This window comes from Pseudopodoces humilis, chromosome 6 (assembly GCF_049639895.1).
Source record: "Pseudopodoces humilis isolate 2021_Gansu_Grassland_sample_001 chromosome 6, ASM4963989v1, whole genome shotgun sequence".
NCBI classification, from domain to species: domain Eukaryota; kingdom Metazoa; phylum Chordata; class Aves; order Passeriformes; family Paridae; genus Pseudopodoces; species Pseudopodoces humilis.
Genome location: NC_142205.1, coordinates 27,224,014 through 27,246,685, shown reverse-complemented (window position 1 = coordinate 27,246,685; position 22,672 = coordinate 27,224,014). Strand labels below are relative to the sequence as shown.

General features: G+C 37.7%; 2 protein-coding genes across 7 annotated transcripts; both read left to right on the top strand.

Annotated features, from left to right (window-relative positions):
- The first annotated feature begins 1,400 nt into the window (after positions 1–1,400).
- Positions 1,401–15,093, top strand: NMU (neuromedin U). Of its 6 annotated transcripts, none has more exons than XM_005518012.3 (10): positions 1,401–1,571; positions 4,363–4,421; positions 7,654–7,701; positions 7,803–7,862; positions 8,397–8,426; positions 8,534–8,584; positions 10,610–10,684; positions 12,838–12,891; positions 14,263–14,302; positions 14,887–15,093. In XM_005518012.3, exons 1-9 carry the CDS (start codon positions 1,424–1,426, stop codon positions 14,296–14,298), a joined length of 561 nt encoding a protein of 186 aa, XP_005518069.2. In that variant the 5' UTR covers positions 1,401–1,423; the 3' UTR covers positions 14,299–14,302; positions 14,887–15,093. The 6 variants fall into 6 exon arrangements, with proteins under 6 accessions (XP_005518069.2, XP_087912804.1, XP_087912806.1 ...); XM_088056678.1 differs by having other exon boundaries at positions 7,654–7,716; XM_088056680.1 differs by lacking the exon at positions 7,654–7,701.
- On the top strand, positions 14,368–21,287 carry PDCL2 (phosducin like 2). The gene is given in 7 exon segments (XM_088056979.1): positions 14,368–14,395; positions 16,398–16,487; positions 18,993–19,087; positions 19,089–19,132; positions 20,700–20,813; positions 20,849–20,871; positions 20,874–21,287. Coding segments are annotated over 7 exon segments (486 nt in total). The 3' UTR covers positions 20,966–21,287.
- Positions 21,288–22,672: the final 1,385 nt, after the last annotated feature.

Sequence of the window (22,672 nt, the reverse complement as noted above, 5' to 3'; positions counted from 1 at the left end):
ACACCATGGCTGTAAATCAAAGTTTTGTTTTATTTCACAGTAACAGCAGCCACTCTTGTCAGGCAGATTTACTCCACCATATACTATTTAGCCCCAGTCAAAACCCACAGAAATGGTAAAAAAGAACTGCAAGTTGTTTTGGAAAATCCTATTGCATTATTGTCACATTGCAGGACTGTGATATACTAATTTCCTTTCACAGAATAAAAACAACCAAGAGAAAAAATATGAGTGAATGGAAAAAGAAGGGAAAACAAATAGCAGACTCTAAACTAGGATCTCCTGCCCTGAAACCATGTCTGTAGCATTGGAGCAGCACCTCAGCTGTACAGGCTCTTCCTGGAGCAAATGGTGAGAAAGCACAGATAGTCAGACTTTCACCATACTTCAAAACCAGATCTTGCTGCTGGGCTCGGTGTGCGGAACAGGTCAGAAGTAGCTTGAGCATCTTGCTCGCTCATCATTTGTTGGATCTGGCAGCAGGAGGAAGGGTGGACTTGGGTAGCTACTCTGGTAAGCCAGACCTTGCTGTGCTTCAGGGATGCCTGGACTAAACTGCCCAAGTACTTTAGCACATCTGCAGTCTGTGTTCTTTTGTCTGCCATATAATGTAGTTGCTTGCACTATCTACAGGCACAAATAACAACTGGGACCAAGGTCTGCAGCCGTATTATAAGTAAAATACCTCGCTAGGCACAGTATTAGGATTTTAATCGCTAAATATTACCACATCGCCGAGTTCTGTTTCGTGGTGTGGCATTATGTGTGCCTGTAAGGCACAGGAGAAGTCAGGAGGCAGTCACACCCCTGCAGCCGGGCAGTCCTCACAACATTCAGTGGGCAGTCTGCGGGTGCCCATTCCCAGAGCCCCGTGTCCCCAGAGCCACCGCCGGTTTCTCACTCATGCAAGCCCCACGAGAATTTCTCCCACGTTCAGCTAGCTGATCAGCTAGTGGGGCAGATCAGCTGGTGGGTCCGATATACCCACTTTAAATCACGCCTCCTCTCCCCCGTGCAGGGGGCCGGGGCAGCGTCTGAACCCCCCTTTGCGGCCCCGGTTTCATCTCTGCGAGCGTCCCCGGCAGGGAGGGAGCAGCGCCTTCCGCGCCAGCCACCGCGGCTCCTGCAGGGCTCCGAGACATTAAAACATGGACTTTCTTTTTAACGAGGGGGTTTAATAAAGGGTCTGGAGCCCGGCCAGCGGCTCGGCTCTGTGCTAAGCAGGGGCACCCACCGCCCCAGCACGGGTTCCAGCGGCCCTGCGCCGGGGCGGAGCGGGCTGAGTCACCGGCCGGGCCGAGCGGGGCAGCCCTCCCGAGTCGGGCTGGGGCTCGTCCACGTGTCGGGGGATTTAAAAAGTTGGGGCAGGCAGCGAGGACATGCCCAGAAGAGCGGCTGGCAGAGCAGCGGGAGCTCCGCGGACATGGGACACCGGTGGCACCGCCAGCCCCCCGCCGCCAGCCCCGAGCGCAGCCCGGGGAAGGGAGCAGGCGGCACGGCGCTGCCCGCGGCCCCGCTCCTCCTCCTCCTCCTCCTCGTCCTCCTCGCTTCCTCCATTTCTGCTTGCAAAGGTGAGGATCACGCCGCTCGCCACCCCCTCCTGCTGTGCCTCCAGCTCTGCGCTGTGTTAGGGAGCGGGGTGCCCGCAGCCTGCGGCAGGAGCGGGACAGCTGCTGGGCACGGCTCGGGGATTGGGCTGCGGAGCCTCTTCCCCTGTCCCGGTACGATCACTCTGTCCTGGCAAAACACTCCGGCAACTCGGGGAATAGGCTTTTGTGAAAAGAGATTTAATTCTAAGTATAATTTAGTCTGACTTTAAAAAGGTAAGAAAAGGCATGAAACAGCATGTATCACAAAATAGCAGGATAAATTAGGACCCTCCAGCAGTCATTCCAAGCTGTAGCAATATTTATCAGGTGAGGAATCCTGAAAGTTGCTATTTTTGTAGCAGGGGGATCTTGTGAAACATCCAGCTGACTTTTTAACAAAACATACTCTCTTTTCTACTCTATTTTTCCACCTCAGATAAATTAGCTGCTTACACCTTGTAAAGTAACATTACAAAATGCTGTGCAAGGACTGTTTCTATTTTGTTTGTATTATATTTGTGTGATTTGCTTTAGCTGTGAGTTTTTGTTCTGCTTTGTTGTGTTTTTTTAATATCAATAACCAAAGAAATCTAATTGCAGCATACTTAATATTATGTTAAAAATAAGTTCAGAAGATGTGGAAGAAGGGAGGGAAGGAAGAGGACTGCAATGGAGGGCAGTGGCACACAGTATTTCATCACTGTTTTTACACAAATGATCACCAGGAGCTTGTTTAGGGATGCAGTAGAGGGAAGAGAAGATGTAACAAGTGAGTCCCAGGCTGTGCATCTGGCATTCTACTGCCTTGAAAGAAGTTGAATTTCTTAAAGACGGCAAAATTGAAGGACAAGAGAGCAAATGCGCTGTGAACAGTGCTGATTTTGTAGAAGGATTGCCTCCTCCATGTTCCCTTTAAATAGGAATCTTTTCTTCAATGGCACATGCTTCTTTCTTTCTCTCTCCTTCTTCTCCCTCTTCTCCCTCCTCTCCCTCCTCTCCTCTCTCTCTTTTCTCTCTCTTGCCTTCTTTTTTTCTCCATACCCCTATGGTTATTTTGTGTATTTTACAAAAACCTTAATGTTTCACTGTATGTGCTGTTGTGTAAATTAATTAAGTCCTGTAGGTACTGCAGCCCTGTTCTGGTTGGGGTGATGGAGGAACACTTCTCAGTCTCTGGAGGAACACAGTCCTGGGTGCACAAAACAAATGGGGTTGCACATGAAATAAAAATTTCTGAATATGTAGAGAAAGCTAAAGGAAAGTGAGGAGTGGGTGAAATACTTTATTTTCTCTGTCCAGAAGTTTATGCTACCAAAAAAAGGGAGAAAATTATAATATTCAGGCCTTCCTGCTTGTTGCCCTAAGGTTTACTAATTCATGGTAATTCATTTCTTTAGATCTCCCTGAAAAGCCTTGGGAACCAGTCAGTGGCAGAAGCAGTGATCAGAGATAGGCAGGCAATGCTTTGATGGGGAAGGTGTGCTGATTTCAAGTGTTGCCCTGTTCCATTTTTTAACTAGGATACTAATCCCAGGCAGTATTCCAGTTCTAATACAATATTTGAAAAGCAGAAGAAAACATAAGACAATTGTAGCACCTTTAATTTTTTTGGCATTTTTCTTTCAAATGAAACAAAGAATTGGAAATCAGTTTCCTTGTTATGTGAACAACTCAGAGATTTTTTTAAAAATACTGCTTTTATATAGTGTGAAATTAAGAGCCCCTCTAATTCTTTTTTTTTGGGGCAAAGCAAGCATCCATAATAATTAGTCACCTTAAGTCCATGCCAGTAGAAAAATGTGATTTTGAAATCCATCCCTTAATGCCTGGAGCTAACTGCTGTTGTGATCATTGTTATTAGGGGTAAATGTAAAACAAATAACATGGTGATAATTTATTCCCTGCTCACTGGACATTCTAGCTAGGTCTAGAGGTCTGGCACCAATTTCACTCCCAAGGGAGTTACAGCACGTCCCCTCTCTGATACCATTGCGTGGTGTCTGATTCTCATTTCTGTTATTTACAGGGACTCTAACAATACACTGCTATCAGAAATACACTGCCAGGTAAAATAATGTGGTAAGAGGGATGTTCTGGACAATGAGCTGGAAGGGACCCTGAGACAGTGACTTCCATGTCTGCAGCCTGGTTGGTTAGAAGTAGAGAAAGGAGCTGCCCCAAGTTAAGCATAGTTTCACTGCATCATTCTGCAATTAAGAGCACATTTAATCTACTGAGGGAGAAGCTTTTCCACATCACATATGCAAGACAGAGGAAATAAATCCAGTAACACATGTACTGTCTATCAGCTTCTCAAAACAACAGGTTCATATCATGGACACTATTTATATGCAGTTGTACATTACATGGTGCATGTTCAATTCTGCAGCTGTAGCATACAAGAAGGCAAGAAGTAGAGTCCAGATCCTCAGCTTGCAGTGCGTGCACTGGAGGTGAGCAGAGTTCTCAGAAAACTCGAGGTTGTAGGAACTGGAATGTGATTTTCTAAGTGACGCCTAAGAAACTTCCCCACTGTTTATTGCTCAGACGTGGGTGTCCATATCTGCTGTGAACCTGTGAAAAAGCATCCTGCTGTGTTGCTGAAATAGAGCAGGCAACACTGAACCACAGAGCAGCCAGGGTCACAGACTTCCTTGGACCAAGCAGGTCTCAATCTTTGCAGTTAATAGTTGTGCTAGATATGTGTGACATGGGACACTTATACAAATGACCTTCGCTGTACAGCATTGCTAAGCATGGTTTGTGTTTCCAGGTGCACCAATGTCATCCCAAGCGCTTGATTCAGATGAGGATTTGCAGCTCTTGAAAGAGGTAAGCGTCATCTACCATGTGGTATCCTTCCATTTCTTCTGTGCTCATCCTTGCTCCAGTCCCACTTCACTATTCAGTATTTCTCTTGCCCGGAGTTCAGCTGTGTTTTCTTCCAGTATGTCTTCCCGTATGTCTCCTATCCTGGCATTAGCAAAGAGGTGAAATATCTAATTTTCCAGGTGTTCTGAACAGTTGCTTCAGGAGGATGTTTGGACTAGGTGTAGAGATGTAATTCTGAGAAGAGATTGTCTTGTCTCGATGGAGAGCTATGTTTGGTAACTGTCACTGTCCAGGCAAACACTGTCCTTGGAAACATCACAGTGTCCCTCCCATCTGGTACTTTTATAGTCTGTATGTGATACTCAGGAATTGTTTCAACTCATCCAGTCTTGCTTCTTGCATCCTCTGTTTAGCACACAAGGCTGGGACACTGTTCAATCCTATCCTAGCCCTCAGTTTAAGAGGGAAAGGACAAAGTATTGTGTCAATTAGCCTCTCTAACATTTGGCTGATGATTGGTATGATAACTTCCACTCTCATCTCTGAAATGAATGTTTCTTTGACCCTGGAGGGTGATGCAGGTGTTAACACAGGCTCTTCCCTGCCCTTTTGGCACAGATGGAGTGGCAGGGCATAACATGTGGAGAGGCTTTACCCTCCAACTTGCATGCCCTGGTGTTGCTGCAACTATCAACTACAGTGTTGACATTTAATTTAGTAGCTTTTGACAGCATTGGAAACTAAGTGACTCATCAAGGGGGCAGATGCAGAGAGTAAATTTCTTCTGATTGAGACCATTGCAGGAGACATTCCGCTCACTGCCATGTCCTCACAGTTCATATTGGACATGGTGACTCAAAACCTAACCTACTCCAGACTGGCACTTGAACAAGCCCCAGTGACATTTATTACCCAGGAAAAAATGGTACTCTTGGGAAGTAAGATCCTGATAACTATAAGGAGGTTTTGAAAATTAGTTATTTACATTCTGGATTTAAAAAGCTGTTTTATACATTTCTGAATGTCTTGATAAGATCTGCTAGCTGTAAGATTTGTCTCTGTGATGACTGGCAACCAAGAAATAGGTCCTTTTGATTTCTATGAAGAAAATGGTATGCATAAGATACTAAATTTTGTAAAATTTTGTAATAGAAGCAATATAAAAGTTACCATTAGAACTAGAATTATGCTGGACTGGAAAGAGTCAAAAGAAAGACAATTAGATATATAGTTATGTACCCTAAATCAACCTAATTACTCACTCATAGTAGTTCACCAGGGTTCCATAAAGTGCAGATTCTTCACTCTTTGCTACTTTACCAGTGGATTACACAGGAGAAACCCTGCCTCCAAATAAACCTAGTATGTCTGAGTTTATAAATTTGAGAACTTTGTAACTAAGTATTTTGTTTCTTTACTTTTCTCTTACTTCCTTTTGTTTCTTTATGTTATTTAACCAACCTCAAGCAACTTGCAATCTTCTACCCTCAGCCCACATTTCTGAGACAGAAGAGAAAATTTTGGAGAAGATGCATAGAAGATAGAAACTACTAATTTTTTAAAAAGGAATTAACAGAAATTGTGGCTTTTCCTCAGCCCTCGCTTTGTCTGTGAAGGTTGTAGCTGAAAGACACCGTGTTGAACACAAAGCAGGCTCTGGCTTGTTCTGCTACTTAATTATGGTAGTTCTCTTTGTCAAGTAAATAAACAAAACACAAACACAAACAATCCCCAAGAGAAAACAGCTCTTTTTTTAACATAAGCTTCCAAAATTACTTCAGCTTGATTTTCTCTCATTCATTGCTGACTTCCTCTATACTTCCTTACTCTGAAAGTATTGAAGCTGAACTAATACACTCAAGCATATGCAAGATGAAGGAATAAGAGAAAGGAGAGGATGTGTTACCAACAAAACCTATTTGAAAAGGGAATCCTGTGAGCTATTAGTTTTCCCACTATGTCTGCTAATGCTTTCTCATAGATTGTCTCTGGAGAAATGAATCATCTCCTGTCCTGAAGAGCTCAGATAAGCATTATTTTTTTAATTTCCTTTTTTCTTTAATGTTTTCATTGCTAATGCATGTCACTTAGGGCTTTTTATCTATAAAAAAATTGCAAGAACAATTGCATTGCCTGGTCTATCAAACCCTGCCCCCCCCAAAATCACGGTGTTTTTTATGCAGCCTGTGAACAACATGAATGGCAAAGATTTTTTTTGTCCAACACTACCAAATGTTAAATGGAAAAAAAATAGCATATGCTGATGGAGGCTACTATTGATATAACTTTTAAGTTACTTAATAAAATTGTATGTTGCTTTTCGTCATCTTTATTAAGCTGTGCAACTTCAGTTGCAGTGCTGGAGACTTTTCCTTACAGAATACTCAGAGCTTTCAGTGCTGGTAATAATTATTTCTCTGAACTCAAATACCTTTTATTCCATCTCTTATTCCTCCTCTATTAATAACTCAACTAAAAATTACTCAGTATTACATTATTCTTTCATCTTTGAAAAGAAACAGAAGGAGGATGTAATTAATACAAGGTTAGAACTGTAGGGAGAGGATGGACAGGAATCACATCTTCAGTACTTCTTCCAAGACAAGATCATGACTGCACTGAATGAAGACAGCTTTGAAAAGACTGGTGAAGACAAACACTAGTGGTGTTTCAGACAGTGTTTAGGAAACTTCTGGCACAAATGGACTGGTGAGCATAAGATGTGCCAGCATAGATCATAATCACTCAAGGGATACATGTGTCATACGCCTGTAGGGATGCCATAATCCAATTGAAAGAGCTGTGTTTGAGGATTGATCCTTGAATCCCTTGCCTTAGTTTAGTCATTTTCTTCACAGTTTTGTATAATTCAAAGATACTGCAGAAGAGATTCAAGTTCACAGATGCTTACAATCAAAACTTAAAACATGACTTAGTCTGAGAAGTCTGCAGTTAAGAGGAGTGTGTGGTGGGTAGGGAATAAAGGTCACTGATACGTATGTTTGTACAAATCAAGCAAGTATAAGTTTGTTGATGTTGTTTACTTTTTTTTATGTGGTTAAAGCCTTTTCCCCCTTTGAATGCAAAGTGTTTAATGAATGGACATATAAAGATGCCTTACTGTAGGCAAGCTTGCTATGCCATTAGCTGCACTTACCATTCTCAGAAAATATGCATATTTCTCTTGTTTTTATTACTCTGGCTTCCTAAAAAAAATGTGTCTATCTTACAGATAGACAATGCATGTTCTGCTTACCTGTCCACAGATTCTCAGCCTCAGGTCAGTCAGACAGAGGTAACTCTACAATTTTGACACTGTTTGTTATATGTATGTTATTATATGGAATTGTGATACCTGAGTTCCTGTTTTCTTTGCATTAGGTGTCCACTACACTGGAAGAACTTTGTTTTTTGGTCATGGGATTTCTCCAGAAACCACAGGTAACACACACAAAAGACTGCTTGGCATTTTTGAAGCCTGATCTCTCACTGTGCCATTGTCTATAACGAATTCTGAAGACCCAGTATGCAAAGTGTCATTCAGCACTGGAAGTACTTCTATCAGTTTTTACTCTAAAATGCCATCTGCCAGAATGTAACACTTTGTAAAGACAACAGGGACACATCAGTTTTTGGAAAATTTTCTCCAGTCTGGGTACAAAGTGTTAGGTGTTTTTATTTCTTCAGATTAGAAAAACTATGAGTTCTCAAGAGACAAATAAATTTACTTAGGAGAGTCTGGGGATGAATAAGGGCACATCTGCTAAACACATCTAACTCTTCTAGGGCAGAGTAATCAATATACTCTATAGAGTTTGAAATGATTAGTTAGATTGATAAGCAAAGACATATATCTGCCAAGGAAGAAGGATATTTTAGCCCAGTGCTGAAATGATTATGTATGTAATCAAAATTATCCATTGTTCTTTTTATTTTAATGAATAAAAGTCTTTCTACCAACTATTATTCCCACAGGGTTTAGATGAGAAAGCCAACACCAAAAGGGTAAGATGTCTATATATGTCCTATAATCACACTAAAAAAAGGCAAGAAAATCATAAAACTCTTGCCCTGTTCTGTAGTAAAACCCCACTTTTAATTCTTTCAAACAGTTTTTATTTCATTATTCTAAGACTCATGACTCGGGAAACTCAGACATCATGGTAAGTGGCATAGCACCTCCTTATGAGTGAGTACACGTGTACTTGTATATAAAACCAAGGCAATATTCCTTTCTGCAGTAGTCTCTCCAACTGTATAGTAAACTCAGGACTGGGAGCTGCATGTTTACAGTACAGAAGGTGTTTTAATAATATGGGGGAGGATGATCAGTGTTGTACAGGTGTACAGGAAAAAAAAATCTAACAAACTCAACCAAACATTCATGGAATCCCAACTGAATCTTTATCTTGCAGTTTCAAATTTTAAAAATGAGATAAAATACTCTTTTTGGGTATTGGAACATAGCACATGCAGTGAAACAATGTGGACTTACAGGACCTGAGAACAGGACCATAACTATTAGATACACTTGAGGCATTTCTATTGATTATTAATTAAACTGTATTAATTCATTTGCACATTTCATAAATATGTAGCAGGCAAAATAGTATTTAAGTCTCACTTGGACTTTGGATTATATTTTGAATGAAAAGTATTGTTTAAACCATGGCTAAGAACTGTTGCTTTAGAAATATTCTCATAAACCAACAAGCCAAGTATGTGATCTCACTTTTGAAGTGCAAACATCCTCTGTTATCCTTGTGTATCTATGCACCATAGAGTTTTGAGAGAGTTAAACATATTCATATTTTCTTACATGCCAGTGTCCATTTTTGCCTTGTTCTTTACATTTCTCCAGAAATATGTGGTGTGTTTCCTAGAAGGTGATATTGCTCATATTGGTGTCAATGTTTTCATGCTACAGCTGCTTTGGAGGCTTTAATGGTAATTAAGGCACAGTGAAATGAGCTATTTCTGCTGCTGCTCCTGCTTAAAAGATTACTGCATCCCACTGTACCACCATCCTGAATACCTTTGCTGCTGCACCCAGAGATTACTACTTCCTCACTTCTTTTAGCTGTTTAGCTATTTTTATTGTCATTGTTCAGATAACAATTTTCTAGCCATTCTCAGAGATACTAATTTAGGTGAGATCCATCATTCCTTGGCTTTATAAGCTCACTGCACTGGCTGTTAAGACAGAGCCCAGGTGGATCATCCCAAGCTGGGATGTTCATTAACTGCTTCAATCACATCAGACTCCTTCTTTTTTAGGTATTATGATCCCATATTGCCTACCTTAGGCAGATAGCAAAAAATTTGCTACAAATAAGCAAGTTCTTTTTATCTAAGAAGTACAATACCACTTTGGTACTCTGGTTACTCCATACATCACAATTCTCTTATTTGCATTACTTCTCTAAGTAGCAAAAACTAATTGTTTTTTAAATTACATTTATATGAGTTGAAGGTTTAAATTGGTTAATGGAACACAGGTTTTTTTATACTTTATTTCTTCCTGTGGACCTCTATCCAAAGTTCCACATAGTTGTGTTTTCCCACGGTGAGCACTTAGGCTGCACACAATGCCACTGTGCATAATTAAGCTGTCTGCAAAAGTCTTGTTGAACTCAAAGAATTTCATGATCAGAGCTTAGATAGAGTGACCAATGCTATGGTTAAAAATATCCCTTGAGAATGGATTTCTACTGTACACTGCTCTTTACCAAAAAATCCAATTTTTTTGTTGCTATTTATTTTCAAGTAAAATGAAATTTTAAGTACAACAAATGTTGAAGCTGCTAACTTCCATAGTAGAAAATTGTTAAGATGTGTTAGTAGGAACAGTGTACAGAAATATTCTTGGTACCACTCCTAGAGACTGATCAAAGTTTGACTAATTCCAGGAGTCTGTAAATGGTTTTGAACTTTCAGTTAGTAAAGGTGAGGATACATAGCATTTCTCACCATAGTTCTGACTAGTACAAATTTAAATGTTGATGCTTGTTTGTTGTCAAGTAAAAATGTTTAAAAAAATAAGTTTTTCAATTAAGAAGTTTCTCAGTCTTTAGTCCTTTTTTTGGTGCATGTTTGGACCACGAGCCAATACTGCAGAAAGAGACTTTTTTTCATCACAAGGGCCAAATTCCACTTTTGCTCATGTGTGTGTGTTCGTGTCCTCTCAGTCGTCTGTCCTGCATCCTTTACTGCAACTCGTTCCTCAGCTTAATGAGAGAAGACTGAAGAGATACAAACTGGACGTATGTAAACTTAAACTCTGCATGCTTATGTTCTCACACTTTGTGATTCATTAGCTTTTCTAAAAATGCCCTTGTAGACCTTTCTGCTTATATATTTTGGTTGGACTACCCAAATCTCAATGTCACAGAATGTGCTTCAGGAAGGGTTATCTTGCTGCTGATCTTTTTTCTTCGTCATATTGGGAAGAAAACCAGAACCTGCTATACATAAACACATCCACCTCTCTTCCTGACCAGATAAGGAATTGAAAATGGGCAAAGGAGGAAATATGCTCTATTAAATTCATTATTTCTCCCCAGTTTTAAACACCAGATTTTTCCACAGCTTTGATTCCTCTTGAGCTACAGCCTGATAGGATATGATCTAAGAAAGAAGGCTCAAGCATTTTCTTGGCTAGTCAATATAAGAGACTGAGCAAAATACCTTCTAGAGGGCAGGCATTAAAATAAACAAACAAACAAACAAACAAATAAATGTAATAAAACTCTAAGTAATCATACATCTCCAGGAATACACATTTTTCTGTGTACATACATATATACATGCAGATTTGTGAATAAGCTTGCATATTTATCATGGTAGGTTTTTGTTTGTGTTGGGTTTTTTTAGCATCTCCAAAGCCTTTGAAGTTTAGAAGGCGAGTGTTAAAAAAATAACAGATTCTTAGCTTCAGACATTTTCTAATACCAAACTTCTGACACTAACTCAAACAATAATATGTAATCTTTAAGAAGTGTCTGGTTGTAAGAGGAAAATGACATTAAAAGAAATCAAAATTTCTCACCAGTAGTTGTACTCTTGATTATTTTTCTGTTCTGAATGAATTTCTTAATCATGCAACAGCTGCTTATTTTGTTCTTGTTTTCAGTTTTGTTCGCACATTGAATAGAAAAAGTTGAAAAAATTACATATGAATACCATAAGACTCAAATGGCAATGTAGTAAAAAATTTTTACCCTTTTGAAGTATAAAAAATTATAGTAGTGATCAGACTATAAATCCAAGATGGGTGTTTCAAATGCAGATAATGCTAGAATGGGAAGAATAATAGAAATAAAAATCATACAGATGTTTTACATACAGCAAGAAACGGAATATAATGCTATATGTGGTGAACTGAAGTCAGAACTAAAATCGAGACTCAAAAATTATGTGTGGTTTAAACTCTACTTCCTTTGAAAGCTTCCCTGGGTTACATCTACCTCTCTAGTTTAGAAATTATGGGAGTCATCTTGTTTGACACAATTCTCACAGCATTAGAATAGAGCATGGCGTGATTCCTTTCTATGACACTTCACCTTATCGTATTTACCCAAGAGATCACAGTACCCCTGTTTTTAGTTGAGAAATACCTTCATTGCTAAATAAAAGCCATCTTCATTTTATGTTCTGGTAAGCATAACACTGAGACTATTCTGTTTCTCAAATTTACTGTCTCCCCACTTGCAGGACAGACACATCACTCCTATCTTATCCCAGCAGAAGCAAATAAAACACTGTGATTAACCATATGTGTTCTCTAATCATGAAGATCTCATTAAAGCAACTGGATACTTCATGCTTTGTACTTGTTACATTTAAATGGAATTTCTATTTTCTTCATTATTTGTTACCCTCCTTGCTATATGAATCACCAGGCAGCTGTTTCACCCTGTGTGCAGCACGGACTATCATAAGCACTGCTCTTTGGGAGTTAATGTGAGACGGGGGGTTATGCTACATCTTTGGGAACAGTCTGGGGTCTCAGTTCTGGGAGTATTCAAGTAGTTCTGATATTTATACTTTGTATTTTTGCCCTCCTGCAAGATGCAAGAAACCAACTCTATCTGCAGAGATGAAGTCACTCTTGTGCCTGGGTAATGAGGCCTGGAAAATCAGAGGCAAAGACTATTCATCATTTTTAGTACCATTCAAAAGCAATCTCAGCTGATCTAAAACTTTAGGCGGAATTTGGCTCCATTCATATGTTCTCTGCTATTTCTACATGACAACATAAACTTTGCCTTGCTGACATGGAGAAATGCATATAAAGCATTTAAGGAGTAAGACTGTATGTAGTATTGAAGAATTCTTTTTTATATATACATAAACAACCTCTTTGTATGTATTAATTTTCAGCTGTAGATATAATTTAAAATATTTTTTTTTTTAGGAAGAACTTCAAGGACCAGGAATGATTCAAAGCAGAGGCTATTTTTTCTACAGGGTATGGTTTGTTTGATTTTTTCTTTTTGTTTTGTGGTGAGAGTTACCAATAAAAAAGAAAAAAAAAAAAGTAGAGAAATAACTGATTTACAGAAAGAATTACTGTGATTGAAGATACTTTTTTCAGTATGAGCATTCCACCCTAGAGAGGAATGTTCCCAGGTCTGCTCCTGACACTTCCTTGTATTAAAATAAAGGCATTGTAGGATTTTTTTTTATATTATATTCCTAGATTTGTGTATATATGATACCATTCAATGTCTTAAGAAGTCATTGGTCATTTTGTATCTATTTGTCTGAAAAAGTTCTAGAAAATACGACATCCTGGAAAATCCTCATAAAGCATTGTTCAACAGGGTCTGTTTGCACATGATATAAACATGATTCCATGCTTACACACTGTGCTAGGTCTGACCTTGCCATTTTCCTTCTGTTTTGACCACTAAGGTAAGAAACTAGATAAAGGAATTCTCATGAGACTGAATCTACTGTGTTCAGCTTTTATGACATAGAGCCTTTTTACTTCACTTTAACAAAATTGAGAAGGTGGCAAGTCAGACATTTGAATAGTTCTCTCGATTTTGGTTAGTATTGCTACTAAAACAAGAAAGTGGCTAATGATTTTAAATAAAAATGTGTCTAATGTTGTAGTCCATGGTCTTGAAGGTGTTTCTGCAACCTAAATTATTCTATAATTCTAATGAAAAGACCACAGATTTGTACAGCTACGTTTTTTATGAATCAGGCTTGCATTCTTAGAGTTGTTATGACAGACCAAAGTTATGGGTAATATTAACATTGGTGTATTCATGCTTCCAGAGTAAAGACAAATCCTTATTATGCCCAGGAAGAAATTTTTTATCATCTTTAGTAGAAGTTGTTTCAAGATCCTCGCTAGTGCAAAATACTTCTGAAAAAACACCACAGTGAAAAGGGAGAAAGTCCTTGTCTACATCAAAGAATACAGTCTAAATAGAAAATAATTGAGAATGACATGTATTTCTTTGTTAATAGCAACAAACACTTATAATGCAAGAATAACAATCAGAAAGCGCATTTTAAGAAAATGCATAAAGAATAAGGATTAACAACCTCTTGAGGTGACTTCTTACTGCTTTCTCCCCCTTATAAAATCATACAAGACAGACAATTCATTGTTCAATCGATATGCAGTAAATTTTAGTGTATAATTCTCCTCCAGAAGTAGATATAGATGAAACAATAACTTATCTTAGGTCTATTTTTGATAATAATCACAATGGCACTACTGAGAAATTTACCAATTTCTATACACACAAAGTTGTTTGGGGCATTGTTACTAAATTCTGTCAGTTTTATAGAATATATAACCTATTGAATATTTGTCTTTCAGCCACGTAATGGAAGGAGATCAGTGGATTTTCGCTAAGGAGGTATTTATTTAATGCTTTTAATCATGATATACACGTAAATTAGTTAATTTTTATCCAAATAGACCATGATATTTTTGATGAGAAGTTGTCTCAGTAAGCCTTTAACTGTGTAATCAACTTAGATTTCCACTCACAAACTTCTTCCAGATGTGTTAAATACACTTATCTTCAGATGAAGTGAACAGAAGCTGTAGGTGTTCAGTCCACAGAACAGAGAGCACATAGGTATTTCAGGCAGCAAGAAATGGAAAATATGCCATGTTTATAAACAATTTGGAAAGTATTGATGATGATAAGTAAATCTAAGAAAGAACTGAGTCAACTACCTGTCAGATGAATTCTGAGAAGTAAACTGATATCCTGAAGGGAATTCCCTAATTTTATGAAGATAAAAACCTCACACTGAAACCAAGTGCAAACTTCAGGATTTAATTTCAGTACCTGGAGCAATTTGGAGAAATGTCAAAATGTATACCAATACTATAATGCTCTATTTTCTCATGTATTTTATACTGCCATAATTTTTAAGTGTTATATCCAACTTAGTGTTGAATCAACAGCTAATGCTCTATCTTATTTTTCAGGATTATAGATTCCTGATCTAGAACTAAAACTGCAGGAATGCAGAGTACATGAACATACTATTTTCCTTACAATAATTATTCATTATTAATGTACAATTAGAAATCACTCAAATGTAAATATTCTTAAACCAGATTCTGTTAAGAAGGTCTTTACTATCTTGATTATATTAAAAGCATATTAAAATTATTTGCTTCCTAGTGTTATGGTGTTTACAACCAACCACATGTAATTCAACTGTAAAAGAGTCAGTGTTTGCATGCAACAGACATTGACTCTAACAACCTTGTTAAGCAAATTTTCCCTTCTAAATAAAGGCCCTCTGCCAGAGAGTTGTTTTAATGAGAATGTTTGCAATCAAGACTACTGTGTTTTTTCCAGAATACATTGTGATTTGTGTTTTTCACCATCTGGGAAAAAAAAAAAAGAAAAATATGAGAAGCCCTTTTCCCTTAATAAAAGGAACCTGAACAAGTTACAGGTTTTGAAGAAATATCGTGACTTTAATTCAACTAAAATATAATGGCATCCTTTCTTAGCTATTAAGAACACCTATGTACTATGGTTCTCATTTAGAAAAAGATTTAATTGCAAGTGGGATCACAATTCACTTGAAAACTCAAGTGCTTTTGATGGAAACTGAAAGAAGCTGTACTCAGAAACACAAGTTAAGCACAAGTTAGCCTTACAATCTTCCCACCTTCTCTCTACAAGTTTAATTTCACGCCAAAATTGTGATAAATTATGTTGTTGAGGTTGTAATTATATTGAAACTAATTACTCAGAACTAGATGATCTTTAAGTCCCTTTGAATCCAAACCATTCTGTGCTTCTATGATTCAGTTTAGACGTGGGCTAAAGTTTTTAACACTGTATTGGCTTGTCATGGTTTGAATTGACCTCAGCATTACTATTCCTGCTTCTGCACTTTTGGATGAGCAATGAAACTTTGAAAGGTAGCTGGAAAAATTACAGCCTCAGAGGAAGCCAAATTGAGAAGACCTTTTCCTCTTCTTGCCCACTTGTTTTTACTCTGCCTTTTAATAATTAACATTTCTTATAACAAGATTTGTTACTATTTATGGTTTAATTTTAATTATTTTTCATTTAGTTATTTTAAAAAGGATTCTTTAAAAAGAATTAAACATACAGTGCAGACAGTCACAAGCAGTATGACATCTAACATGTACAGATAACTAACTTACATAATTCCATAAAGGAGCCTGTCAGTGTAAGGAGGATTACCATTCTGAATTATTGGCAGCAATCCACTCCTGTAGTCTGTATTTTCCTGTATAGTTATAATTAAATAAAGTTCTTTTTTTTTTTTTCCTCTCTCTTACCCAGAGTTATGGCAAAGTTAACTAATTACTGAAATAAATACATATTTTTCTTCTATTAGTTCCACATCTGCCTATTACTTTTCATACATTCAAAATATTTGGTGACTGTGGAGAACAAAAGGTGGATTGCTTTTGTTTGTTTGTTTATCTATTTTGGTTTGGGCTTCTAGTAAAACCATATGAATGAATGAATCTTGAAGAAGTAAAGGAAGCTGAAGATGGCTTTGATGAGACTGATAGGAAAGCTATTGGTATGTACAGGTATAGTGAGATACCTATCCAGATTAGCAGTGCACATCACTATTGTACACATTCCTAAAAAATAAACAGCATCTTTTGAATAGTAATGTCTGCTGACTGACACAACTGCCTTTTTCCACTTTCTATTCTTTTGATGTCAGATAGAACCCACATTACTGTCCTATTTCTTCCTGCCAGTGGCACAGAGAAAGAGTTTACACCATATTTTGCTAACATGTTCTGTTAGAACAAAATTATTTACTCTGAAAGCTGGATATTTTTTTAAAAGTGCTGAACAGGCCACAGTGGAAACCACTGTTATACATCCTCAGTTGAGCTGAAGATACATTGGGCCACAGTGTGTTTGGAGGTGTACTACGTTTGAAGTGTTATGGTCTCAACATTTATCCAAATTACACAAGTAGGGCTCATCCTCTGCCTGATTAAAGAGTGCCCCTCAGTCTGCCACACCAAAGACAACTCTGCCACACTAAAGACACTTTCTGCTAGTCTTTAGGACTTTGTGCAATGATGATAAATATTCAAAGAAAGAAGTTCTGAATTCCATTTTCTCTCTTCTGTTTTGGATAGAGTTTTCTGTGCAGTTCAAGACAAAAAGAATGGACAATTGGCTGTGGGAATCCCTTTTCTTTCATGTGCACAAGAAAAATAGGAAAAACAAGATCTCATCATACATGGCTCCACTTTTCTGATAATGTTTTGCATGTGGGGTGCATGCCACCTATATGAGGATGGCATGCCATTAAAGAAGAAAACTGTATTTTAGTGGGTCATCAGGTCCAACACCCCTGCTCCAGCAGGGGTCATTCCAGAGCACATGGCACAGGACTGCATCCACACAGTTTTTGACTATCTCCAGTGAGGGAGACTCCACAACGTCTCTGGACAGCCTGTTCCAGTGCACGGCCATCCAAACAGTAAAGAAGTTCTTCCTCATATTCAAGTATAACTTCCTGTGCACCAGTTTCTGCCCATGGTCTCTTCTGCTATTGCTTGGCACCCCTGAAAAGAACTTGACTTGGCTCCATCCTCTGACAACATCCCTGAAGATACTTACAGACATTGATGAGGTCCTGTCAACAGGTCCCCTCTGTTTTCTCCTCTTGAGGCTGAACAGGCCCATTCCCTCAGCCTTTCCTCATAAAAGGAAAAGATGCTCCAGTCAATAAACTAGTGTGGTTTTAAAAGCCAGCTGTGGATCCCTAATAAACAGCTATTGTGTTTGGTTTGCCTTTTACTCAAGGTAGATTTTAATGGCTTTTCTATTTCTTACTTCAGGAAAATGTTCATTTGAAGTTTACATTGAAGGAAGGCACAGGGGAGACCAAATCAATGTCTACAGATACCTGAATGAAGGTTATAAAGCAAACGGGGCCAAGGTGTTTCCATTGGTCCCTGTGACAGGACCAGAGAACATGGGCACAAACTGAAACATTGGAGGTTCCCTCTGAATATCAGGAAACACTTCTTTACTGTGAGGGTGACCAACTGAAACATTGCATGGTCTTCGTCCTTGGTGATGCTCAGAAGTTGTCTGGACATGGCTCTGGACAGCCTGCCTCGGGCTGGTGCTATCTGAGCTGGGGTTGAATCAGGTGACCTCCCTTCCAAGCCCAGCCATGGTGCAATTCTGGAATTCTGTGACACACAGTGCACTGTTCTTAGGCATAACCGTAACACAATCAACCTTATTCAACTATTTATTGTAACTAAGGAAAATGAGGCATGAAGTTTACACAAAATAAAAAAGCTAATGTGATCAAAACATTCCTTCTGTCTAGATTCTACCTGTATTTATTGCTGTTGTTATTGTTAAAATGACTAAAATAATTCTAGGACTAACACAGTGTATCTAGTAATGCGCTCTCAGAGAAAGAAAAGAATTCACATAAATATGTGGAAGTTGTGAACCAAAACTATCATGTATTGTTGCTAGAGTGTAATAATATTGTAAATTTTTTTGTGTGATTATTTTTGGTTTTTTTTTCTGAATTTCACAGTCGTTTCAGCTAGTGTAACAAATAGCTGCTTTTAGTTCAACAAATTTCAGTAAAGCATTTTCCTTTTCTATCTTGCAAGTATTTTTATAGATGGAGACTGCCATCTACTGATTTTACATTTCAGTTTTCATTATTTTAAAACTGTCTGGTAAATACTAGTGTAAGTACTGTAATTCCTCCCCAAACTAATCTCATATTCAGAATCATGCAAATATTTAGTACCTGCTCTAATGTTTTCCTGCTTCATCTCAAATGATAAACGCTTGTACAATTTGTTTGTTACTCTAGTTTCCCAAATTCGGTACTGATGAATTAAGAAAATTAATTTTAATATTATATTATTGAATGAAGATTGGCATAGAAGCCTTTCTAGCTCAAAAATTTTAAGACTGCAAGCTCAAGAGTTACTCAAATAATTTAAGTAATTAAGATGCACTAGACATAATTTTAAAATGCATACAAAAGGTTCCAAAGGTGCTTATTATTATTTTTACTTTTGAATTTGGCAGCAACACTTGCAGGAATGGAAATGTCTTCAGAGGAGGCAAAAATATGTGAAGCTAAGAGAAAGTTGTGGAAAGCAGTATGCAAATGAAGTTTACAAATGCTCCAAAGGACATTTGGGTTATAATTCATCTTTATTAGTCAAGACAATTACATTCTTTCAGAAGATGTAGAATACTTCAATATATAGAATTGCACTGGTAATTAAAAAAAAATCTAGAAAAATTAAATACAAGAGACTAATGAAACAGGAAATTTTTGGAAGGAGTGGATTCATAGGGCATCTGACCTGCTAGATTTGTTAATTCATTTTGTGAGAGCTAATCGTTCACTTTTGTTCAAATGCACGAAAGATTTATTTTGCTGTGCATGCTTATCAGCATGTATGTAACCTTACTGAGATCTCTGAGTTTCACTAAGAAGCTGATGTCCTCTTGTTCACAGTTTCTTTTCTCGGTGGGAGTAGTCTAACAGGATTATTCTACCTTTATTTCCCCTTTGACTTGGACAAATCAAAAGCCCATCAGGAAAAGTTTCAGTTATGCAAACCAAGGAAAGCTGGGGGACTTGTTAATTTATTGATTGCTCTGTAAATTCTCTAATGGTAGCAGAAGTTGTGACAGGGTGCAGCAGAAATGTCAAAGGACTCCCATGATTACTTCTGTGTATGTTAGCAACTCTATTAGATGTTTCTGAAAAGCACTGAGAATTAGTACAGAATGTTTAATAATTTTTTAGATTTAGACCGGTTTTCTCTTTTCCTTCTAAGTTTTTTGGGAGGGAGTTTATTCTTAATTGTCAGGAATCAAATATTTTTCCAAGAGCAAAAGGAATAGGACAACCAAATAAAATGGATAGAATTACAGTAATTTAAATTTTAAGATCTGAAGAAAGAAAATAGTGGCCTTTGATTTTCATTTGATTTCTATAATGAAGACCCAATTCTACAATTTACCATTGCATAAATAAGAACCTCTGAGGAATCTTGTAAACTCTCAGGAATGAGTATGAGTATCCCCAAAGTCTCTCATCCCTTTTAACAAAACTGGCTCAACCTGCCTTTGGCCTCTAAGACCCCCAGCTGACTTAACTTCAGTCAGGTACAAGAGATCCTAATTGCTCAAAGATTAATGGACTGGAGTGGAACAAGAAAAACCCTGGTGCTTTTGGTGTTTTCTGTGTCTGGGTATTTTTCATTGGTTGGTTGGGTTTTATATAGTGATTGTATTTTAAATAGTAACTATGAAAATAATGAACATGGTAAGGCATGGTGAAAATAAAAATATACAAAGGTTTCCCTGATGTTGCTTACAGAATGGTGAAGTATTTAAATGTTAAACTGAAATCTAGTTTAAATAAATTAAAGTAAAATGTATGTTACAGATTAAAAAATCTCATTTAAACTCTACAATGGACAAAATCAGCATTAAAAACTCAAGTGAAGAATGAGGCACAGTGCTTGAAGTGTCTAGTAGCTTTACTAAAATATTTTGTAGGCTGTGCCTCATATGCATTTTACTTCAACAGCTCTTTAAATCACAATGATCTTGGAAGAAGCTAATTAAAATTTGTCCTGAAATTCTTATAACAAATTAAAGTAGAAGCAGACCATTCAAATGTAGTCTTCTTTAAACCTTTTAATAACTTCAGTTATTTTAAAAATAATTTACACCAGAAGTGTCATTATATTTCCTTATTCTTTTCTAGTATCTCAATGTGTTTGCTGGTTAATGAACACCTCAACCTGAAGGTCTGAAAGTTTCCAGAAGGCAAGTTTCTCAAAGCCATTGTAAACTGCTGCATTCAGAATTACCAGGACAAGTATTTATGTTTATAAATATACTTATAAATTAAATATGTTTACCCACAATACTTGTATATAAACTGGTGAAATACAAGGCAGGTTCATCGGAATAGCTAAACATGGGGGAATAGATCTGAAACAAGAAGGTACTAGAAATGTTTTTAAATAATTCACATTATGGAAAATGTTTGTAATCATTAGATCTAAAGGCCACTTCTTAAAGGTTGAAAAGGTATTTTATTATTTTTGAAGGGAAAAAAAGATCTGAAAAAAGCAAAGAATTTGTATAGAATTTATGTAATTCTATGGTAAGAATATTACCAAAGCACAGGTATTTTGCAATTTCATGGTTAGATATTTTTCTGAGCTAAAGTTGAGTTGGCTCTAATTTTTGTTGTTGGGATGTATCTTGGTCTTTATTAAAAGTCAGTTCCTTTTTCTCTTGTGAGAATTTATTGCAATATTAGAATAAATTGTTACTTGTTATTACAGCAGAAGTTGGACAGTACAAAAACCAGTTATGTGATAAAAACATGTATTGCTTGAAAAAAATTTAATTAAGATCACGTGTTCTGACATAAATTAGTTCAAACATGGTTTTCTACTCCTTTGGTAAGCCTATTGGTAGATACTCACTGGCAGATATAACTGCTGGAAGCTTTTATTTTGCAGATTCAAAGGGATAACTAGTAGATGCATTTCAGAGACAATGCCTTATCTGTCGTTACCTGCCACTTCAAACTAGAACACTAACTAGTAGTTTCAAATGTAAATAGGTCATCAGGGACTTTAGATACGATTGCACAGTCCCTTCAAGTATCAAAGCTGGCTGCTATAAAAGTAGCATTGCTTCCTCTCAGCAGCGAGCCTCCCTCCCACTACAGTGGCTGCTGCAAGGGACACAGGCAGTCTGTGACAGTGGAAGCAGATGTGATGGGAAAAGAGCCAAACCTCCCCTTTGGTGACCCTGTCTTTGTCCAAGCCAAGTGACCACACAGTTGTAATTAAAGCCATCAGATGTGACAAAGCAGCAGCAGCAAAATCCAAGGTAATCTGTAGGTTAGAACCAGATGTTTCTGGTGCTGGGTCAGTTACACGGTTAGGAAGAAAAGGCTCCAGGAATGTTAGCCAACCTTGCTTTACAAGGATTATGCGGATTGTGACAGGCTTTCAAGTCAACATCCACTCATTTTAGTATTCTAGAGTGATGTGAAATTTGGTTTCAAAACCAGTTTCCTCAAACAGATCCTCAACAGGCCAGCATGGATCAAAAAGGAACACACTAAGCAGGTGGTCGTTCTGTGGCTCTCAAGAACGTCACGCACGATGGCGATGGCATTTCTCTAGGAAACATGGCTATAGTTAATGGAAGTGCACTGGAAATTTCTGCATTTCCGGCCCAATGTGGTCCTATCATTAACCAATTCACAAAATATCTGCTGCTCCTAATTTGGCATTGTTCAAAAGTTATGTTGGCTCTCACAAAGCCTATGTTGAGTCAATCAGAACTGTCAATACACAGCAAAGTCACACTGATGACAAGAGCAGAGCAATAGTATTTTTAGGAGAATAGTTTCATAAAACCACCACACCATCTCTAAGCTGTCCTGTTCTTCCAGAATCCTACAAAATACTGCCAAAAGAGAAGTAGTATTAAAAATATGACCTCATTTTGGCCACAGCTTTGGCAGAAAATGCAAATGTATATCATCTCCACAGCTGTGTTGGTTGTTTTGATCTTATCAAAGAATAATTTGTTACTGCAACATTGCAGTAAGTACTTGTTATGCTCCTATTTGTGCATGGTGTGAAGAGATAGTGCAGCATCCGTATGTTTTCTGAAGAATTATCACTGGTTACTAAAGATCTTCTGGCA